Source organism: Bubalus kerabau, chromosome 14 (assembly GCF_029407905.1).
Source record: "Bubalus kerabau isolate K-KA32 ecotype Philippines breed swamp buffalo chromosome 14, PCC_UOA_SB_1v2, whole genome shotgun sequence".
Classification (NCBI taxonomy): domain Eukaryota; kingdom Metazoa; phylum Chordata; class Mammalia; order Artiodactyla; family Bovidae; genus Bubalus; species Bubalus kerabau.
Genome location: NC_073637.1, coordinates 3,488,315 through 3,496,577, shown reverse-complemented (window position 1 = coordinate 3,496,577; position 8,263 = coordinate 3,488,315). Strand labels below are relative to the sequence as shown.

The following is an 8,263-nucleotide window of genomic DNA, read 5'->3' as shown; positions in this document are numbered from 1 at the left end:
TAAACTAAAATGAGGTGAAACCAACTGCAGGGGCGGAGCCCTGCAGGGCGCACCACCGAGAGGCCCGCGACTTCGCTTCCTAGAACGGCGCCGGAAGGGGCGGGGCCAGCGGCGGGCCTTTCCGGCCGGCGCAGAGGCGCGGCTGCTCGACTGAGAAGATTCCCGGTGCTCATCGCTGGCAGCTGGGGGTGCGGCTGGCCTTGATGAGGACGCGTCCCTTCCGGCCCAGGGACCCTGCGAGGAGCGCACCCGCCCCGATCTCCATGCGGGAACTCACTGGGTCCCTCTGGCGTCGTGTGGACCCCCCACCCAGGGCATCGGCCACCGCTCTCTCGGCTCCCTGGTTCCGCGGGGACAAGGGCGAGGTGCGCGAGGACTAGCTCCGTGCGAATCGAGGTGAAGGAGACCTCGGCCCTGCACCCGCGGCTGGCCAGGCTGTCAGGGCCCCTCTTCTCGGCTTCGACACCGCTGCGGGCCTTCTGACAGGCCCAGGGCCTACAGACTGCTTGGGTGCATGTTTGCCCTTGGATCTTAAACCCATTAGTAATCCCATCTCTCACTGAGACCCTGGCTTCTGAGGGCGATTGAGGTTACCAGGGAGTCCTGCTGCAGCTAGATACGCAAAGTTTCATGTTACAAGCGGCCTCGCCCGGAGAGTGAAGGAGCTACACTGAAGTGGCAGAGCACGTACCTTTAGGTCAGGGCTGTGGTCTGCTCTGGCAAGGTAAATTGCGTTTCCTGCGTGGCTGTAGCAGTTACCACGCCTACAGATCTGTGAAATGAGAAGACCAAAACAATGACCTCAGATCGGTTCCACTTCTAACAATTATTTTATTGCTTGGTGTGCACAGGGCTTAGAGAAGTGAATATGTCCAGTCTCTGCCATTAAGCACCTGCTTGAGTTAGGCCGACCTGCTTGAGTTAGGCCGACATGATGATGATCTAGAATGTTTTGGGAGCAGCAGAATGTGCAGTCTCCAGCCAAGTAACTAGGGATTCCGGAATGAAAAAGAAAGATCCTTGCCCTCAGCTTATCAGGAGACTGCACATCAGTGACAAGCCACAGGTGGAGTGACAAGAGTCCTTGTGGGAGAACAGTCCTTGGAGCTCAGCCAGCAGATGTCAGGCTCAGTGGGTCCAAGGACCACTCCTCTCCATCGAGTGGGTCAGCATAGAGCCAAGATAAGTTTACATCTGCCCTGGAGAGCCATGGGCTAGAGGGTTGATGGCACTTTCCCGTTGGTCTTGGTTTTCACCTGTTTCCTTCTAAAACTAGACCTCAGCTCAAACTGCAGCCTGGCTGACTGGGGCTCTGGTCCTCTGCCCTAGTTCTACCTGCCTCCCCAGCAGAGATGCCCCCATATTTGTATGCTTCCTTCAGCCTAGATGACCTTCTGCCATCCTCAGTTCTGGCTCCCACCTAATGCTAAAAACAGCCTCCTCCCAGAAGCTACCTCCAAGAGAGCCTTCAGAGAGTGACACTGGCCTGAATCTGAGTCAAGTGTATGTAAACATTTTCATTTAGAAGAAACCAGATTCTCAAACTCTTGTCAAGATGGGAAAACTGTCCAGTCATTTTATGTGTTGCCTCTGTGCACGGGAGAGTGGATGAAGATTTAGTATCCACTTTGACTTAAAGGAAATGCAAAGGATTTACCCCTCAAAACATACTTCACTTGAAATGTTACCATCTAGAGCACCACATTTTGGAGTGAGACAGCCTGGCAGAATGTAGATGTCCCGGGAGATCAGGTGACCACACAGGCCATGGGAGGTCTCTCAAGGGTGACTCAAGGACTCAGAACAGGATCTGCTTTCTTGGGAAAGTGCTTTCTTCTATCTTGTGAAGACTTCTTTTGCCTGTGGTTAAAGACCCTGAAGTTTGTCAAGCTTTATCTTAGAAGTCCATTTGTTAGCACTGAGGGAAGAGACAGGTTAACGAAGCTCAGAAATAATACAGAGAAGGAATAGGTGAAGCTTCTTAACCAATGAAACATGAGCCATGCTGGTAATGCTTATACAGGTACCTGGGCCTGACCTGTCACTGGGACTGACTGATTCCTGTTTGAATTTTGTGGTGATATTAGAATGCTTTTAGATGGGATTAGGGACAGAGACTGTCAAATTTTTTAGATAATGCACTCAAGAGCCTAGCGGATGGTTCCCTGGGGCTTTGGCCCTCAGTGGACAGTCAGCTCCAGTTAAGGCCACAAGGAGAATGAAAGCCTGGTAAGGAAACAGGGCATGAGGTCAGGGAGGCTTCTCTGAGAAGAACCCTCAGAGCAGAGCTCTTAGTGAGTGATGGGCCAGCACCAGTTCTCAGGACCTGTTTGTGGGCAGCCAGGTGCTGAGGCAGGAAGGACTGGGAATGTGTGGTGAACCTAAGGGTGCTTGGGAAGGGGCAGGGCAGCAGTGTGAGGGGAACCACGGGGGATTTGGCAGGGATGTGATGGGGTTCACTGGCTGCTGGGTGGAGGATGCCACCCAGCAGAGGACTCAGGAGGGCCAGGGTGAGGGTGGGAGCGAGTTTCATATGGGTGATGGGCAGTTAGAGGAAGCACAAGCTGGAATCAAGATTGCTAGGAGAAATATCAATAACCTCAGATATGCAGATGATACCACCCTTATGGCAGAAAGTGAGGAACTAAAGAGCCTCTTGATGAAAGTGAAAGAGGAGAGTGAAAAAGTTGGCTTAAAGCTCAACATTCAGAAAACTAAGTTCATGGCATCTGGTCCCATCACTTCATGGAAAATAGATGGGGAAACAGTGGCTGACATTATTTTGGGGGGCTCCAAAATCACTGCAGATGGTGATTGCAGCCATGAAATTAAAAGATGCTTACTCCTTGGAAGAAAAGTTGTTACCAACCTAGACAGCATATTAAAAAGCAGAGACATTACTTTGTCAACAAAGGTCCATCTAGTTAAGACTATGGTTTTTCCAGTGGTCATGTATAGATGTGAGAGTTGGACAATAAAGAAATCTGAGTGCTGAAGAATTGATCCTTTTGAACTGTGGTGTTGGAGAAGACTCTTGAGAGTCCCTTGGACTGCAAGGAGATCCAACGAATCCATCCTAAAGGAGATCAGTCCTGGGTGTTCATTGGAAGGACTGATGCTGAAGCTGAAACTCCAATACTTTGGCCACCTTATGCGAAGACCTGACTCATTTGAAAAGACCCTGATGCTGGGAAGAATTGAGGGCTGGAGGAGAAGGGGACGACAGAGGATGAGATGGTTGGATGGCATCACTGACTCAATGGACATGGGTTTGGGTAGGCTCCGGGAGTTGGTGATGGACAGGGAGGCCTGGTGTGCGGTGATTCATGGAGTCCCAAACAGTCGGACACGACTGAGCGACTGAACTGAACTGAACTGATGGGCGATACCTTCTGTGAGGGTCGCACGTGGCTCTCATGGACTGTAGCTCTAGAAGCACGTGGTCTGGTCCCAAATACAAGAAGTGGAAAAGGAGCAAATAAAGGGCAGGGAAACTCCACAATTGGGGGCCACACAGCAGTTATTGGTCCATGGTGCACATGAATCCTGCTGGATGCAGGTGTGGAGATGCCACCCCTGGCAGAGGAATAAGAATTCTTTGGTTAGGGACTTCCCTGGTGGTCCAGTGGCTACGATGCCACCCTCCCAATGCAGGGGGCCCAGGTGGTTCAATCCCTGCTTAGGGAACTAGATCCTGCATGCCACAACTAAGACCTGGCAAAGCCAAAGAAATACATTAAAAAAAAATTTCCTTGGTGACCAACTGAGTAAATGATGACATTTACCCAGATGAGGAAAACTGGGAAGAGTTGAGATTGGGGTGGAGGTGTTCTGGGAAATCAGTTCTTTGGTCATGTCCAGCCTGAAACTTATGAGATGTCCGGGTGGCATACACCAGCAAGAAAGGAAGGGGGCCATGTCTGCATGCCTCTGCCCCCCCCCCTTTCCCTGCCCATCTGTCCCTTTGTAACTCAGTTCCTCCCAGACATTCACTTAATCTAACAGTTCATGGTCTTGTTTCTCTCCAGCCTCAGAAGGGTCGCTGGTGCTCTTCTGTTCCAGAACTTCAATTCCAAGCTTGGAAAAATAAAGTCCTTTCTGAAGAAGTGAATTTACAAGGGAATTTGTAGGCTGGAGGATTTTGCCCCTGGCCATTCTCCTTGACCCTTGCCAGCTTCCAGGGGGCCTTCCTGTACCCTGGAAACAAGGATGGAGAAGCCCACAGGCAAGAAAAATAAGACCCGGACCCCAGAGGCAGAAGTGCACGTGCAGAAGGACACTGCCAAAGAAGAGAAGGCATCTGGGAAAGAACAGCCAAACCAGAGCCCCACTTTGGCCCAAAAGCACAGGAAGGAAGCCCGCCTCAGTCCTGAGAATGAGAAACACATGTTTGAGGCCTTTGATGCTTCGCTTAAAGATGACTTTGAAGGAGTTCCCCTGTTCACTCCCTTCCAGAGGAAGAAGCCCTACGAATGTAGCAAATGTGAGAGCCTCTTTAAGCACAAGATGGATTATGTTCGTCACCAGAGTCCACACTGGAGAGAAGCCCTTCCAGTGTGCCCGGTGCAGGAAGATATTCAGGCACAGCTCTGATGTGACAAAGCACTGGAGGATTCACCCCAGAGAAGAGCCCTTTAAATGTAGTGAGTGTGGCAAAGCCTTTAACTGCAGTTCCAATCTCCTGAAACAACAGAAAACCCATACCGGAGAGAAGCCATACAGATGTAAGAAGTATGGAAAGAACTTTGCCTACAGTTCATGTCTCATTCGCCATCTGAAACATCACCCATGGAAGAAGCATTGAACGTGGGGAAGCCACCCACCAGACTCGGAACTTTGTGCCTGCGAGAACATCCTGGCAGGCCTGCCTGGGGGTCCTTTTCCTCTGGAGTCTGAGTGGGCGGCGGGGGCTCCTGCCCTCACCAGAAGACCCACCCGAACCAGGTCAGCAAACACCCAAGCCATACAGAGAATCTCCAGGTTGAGACATCATGATAACAAGCATGCAAACTGCTGTCCAGATGGCAGGCTTGGACCCAAGCACAGCCCAGCACCTCCCACTGCTGCCTCACCTGTGGCACCCATGCTGGCCTCAGCCCTCCCACGGGCTCCTTTGAAGAGTGGTCTGCAGACCCTTTGCCCCCTGTGTCCCAAGTCCATCTCCGTGCAGCCTGGCAGGAGGCCTGTGTCCCTGGGCTGGACAGCAGTGCTTCTGCAGTGAGCACTGGGAACTCCACTGTGCCCCCCACCTCGGCTAGCTGTGCCGGCAGTGATGTGCTTTGTCCCGTGCCTTCCCTCCTCTGCTGGAGCGCCATTCCTTAACCTTGGCCCCCATCCCCAGGAACTGGACTCCCTCTGTGTCCTCCCGGCTCAACCACCATCCCAGCTGGGCAGCCTGGCTTTCCAGGTGGACCACTCGGGACACTAAATGCTGCCACCATGGGCGCTTCCTGCCCTGGCCATGTCAGCCCCAGGATGTTGATGGCAGCTTGGATCCAGCTTTTGCCTACATTGCAGCTTTTCAGACACAAGACAGAAGGCCAGCTCTCTGTTCAGGTGAGTTCCACTTCTCCAAGCCTGGCTCCCAGTTCTGTCCCATGTCCTGCACATCCATGTGCTTGCCTGCCCTTGGCTTCCCTCCAGGAGTGGTCTGGCTGGGCCTCTGCGCTCTCCTGGCTGCGAGTGTGGCTTGCCCCAGAATTTCAGCACAGTATAAGAGGGAGGAGGGGCTAGAGGGATGAGGGGCCTGTCATCCAGGAAGTAATACGGCTTTTTATCAGTAAAACGTTGACACCTACATTTTCAGCTGTTTGGACCCAGAAAACTAATAATGACCCTGGTCTTGGGGCCTCCTCCATCAGAAGACAGGAGAGAGTGCTCCCAGTGCAAACGTCTCTCCAGGTTAAGACTCTTGTTCTTTCTAAAAGCTACAGCATTACAACAGCTCTACCTGCACCAGGCACCTCCATCCACAGCTCAGTGGGCCTCCTCCTGTACCAGCAGCCCGGCCCCGGGTGTGACCAGGCATAACCTGGCACTGTGATCCTGCCCACACAGTCCCAGAACTGGAGATGTGATGAGGCAGAATTGTTCAAACAGGTGCCGGGAGGCTGGCTTAGGGAAAACACACCTGGAATCCTGGTGGGAAAGATTGCTGTAAAGGATGCTACTGGGACATTTGGCAGACCTTGGGTCTAGACTGCCCACCAGTGGGGGAGGGGGGACATCGCATCCAAGTCCCCTGGTTTGATGGCCTGCAGCCATCTCAGACAATGTCCTTGTCGTGAAAGATGTCTGCTGTGGTCTTCAGGGCCACAGAACAAGGTCACAGTGTCTGCAGTTTGCTCTCAAAAGGTGAGCAAAGAAGCAATAACAACAATACACAGACACTGAGTGAGTGACCACACAGGCTGGCAAACCTTCTCTTAAGGGATGGATAATAACTGTTCTTGGCTTTGTAGCCATAAGATCTTTTTAGCCATGACATGCAACAGCAGTCAGAGCACGGAAACAAACAAGCACGACTCTGTGCCAATAAAGCTTTATTTTACCAAAGCAGGTGGTGGGCCGGATTTGGCTGATTCTAGACGAAAGGATATGTGACATGTCCTAGGAGTGTCTGCATCCGCTTCAGTTTGGTTTGTTTTTTATTTATTATGGTTTATAATCATGATGAGTATATTGTTATATATAAAGTATTGTTGTATAACACGTATTAATACCATAGATAGAAATATATCACAGGTACTGTAGAAAAATTAGCACTTTCTGTGTTAGTACGTCTCCCATGTTATTACCAATGGGAAGCATTTTTTGTGGCTACCTAATGATCTGTTCAATAAAAAGCCGACTTAACCATTTCCTAACATGTGGGCTGTTTCTAGTTTCAGTTCAGTTCAGTTCACTTCAGTCACTCAGTCGTGTCCTACTCTTTGCGAGCCCATGAATCACAGCACACCAGGCCTCCCTGTCCATCACTAACTCCCGGAGTTCACCCAGACTCACGTCCATCGAGTCGGTGATGCCATCCAGCCATCTCATCCTCTGTCATCCCCTTCTCCTCCTGCCCCCAATCCCTCCCAGCATCAGAGTCTTTTCCAATGAGTCAACTCTTTGCATGAGGTGGCCAAAGTACTGGAGTTTCAGCTTTAGCATCATTCCTTCTAAAGAAATCCCAGGGCTGATCTCCTTCAGAATGGACCAGTTGGATCTCCTTGCAGTCCAAGGGACTCTCAAGAGTCTTCTCCAACACCACAGTTCAAAAGCATCAAGTCTTTGGCGCTCAGCCTTCTTCACAGTCCAACTCTCACATCCATACATGACCACAGGAAAAACCATAGCCTTGACTAGACGGACCTTTTGGCAAAGTAATGTCTCTGCTTTTGAATATGCTATCTAGGTTGGTCATAACTTTCCTTCCAAGGAGTAAGCGTCTTTTAATTTCATGGTTGCAGTCACCATCTGCAGTGATTTTGGAGCCCCCCAAAATAAAGTCTGACACTGTTTCCACTGTTTCCCCATCTATTTCCCATGAAGTGATGGGACCGGATGCCATCATCTTCATTTTCTGAATGTTGAGCTTTAAGCCAACTTTTTCAGTCTCCACTTTCACTTTCATCAAGAGGTTTTTTTAGTTCTTCACTTTGTGCCATAAGGGTGGTGTCATCTGCATATCTGAGGTGATTGATATTTCTCCCGGCAATCTTGATTACAGCTTGTGTTTCTTCCAGTCCAGCGTTTCTCATGATGTACTCTGCATATAAGTTAAATAAGCAGGGTGACAATATACAGCCTTGACATACTCCTTTTCCTGTTTGGAACCAGTCTGTTGTTCCATGTCCAGTTCTAACTGTTGCTTCCTGACCTGCATACAGATTTCTCAAGAGGCAGGTCAGGTGGTCTGGTATTCCCATCTCTTTCAGAATTTTCCACAGTTTATTGTGCTCCACACAGTCAAAGGCTTTGACATAGTCAATAAAGCAGAAAGAGATGTTTTTCTGGAACTCTCTTGCTTTTTCCATGATCCAGTGGATGTTGGCAATTTGATCTCTGGTTCCTCTGCCTTTTCTAAAACCAGCTTGAACATCAGGAAGTTTACGATTCACGTATTGCTGAAGCCTGGCTTGGAGAACTGGTTTCTAGTTTAGGTCACCATAAACAATGTGGTAAATATCTTTTCCACATTTAGGGCCAACGATGGGTTGCCAGAAATGGACTGATGGATGGAGATCATGCTGGCAAATACCTTCCTCCGGGTTGTGCC

The 8,263-nt window shown here is 50.3% G+C and overlaps 1 protein-coding gene across 1 annotated transcript; it reads left to right on the top strand.

Annotated features, from left to right (window-relative positions):
- ZFP41 (ZFP41 zinc finger protein) lies at nt 1-6,860 on the top strand. Its single transcript, XM_055545632.1, is given in 4 exon segments — nt 1-724; nt 4,029-4,523; nt 4,525-5,556; nt 6,557-6,860. Coding segments are annotated over 2 exon segments (594 nt in total). The 5' UTR covers nt 1-724; nt 4,029-4,209; the 3' UTR covers nt 4,805-5,556; nt 6,557-6,860.
- The last annotated feature ends 1,403 nt before the right edge of the window (nt 6,861-8,263 follow it).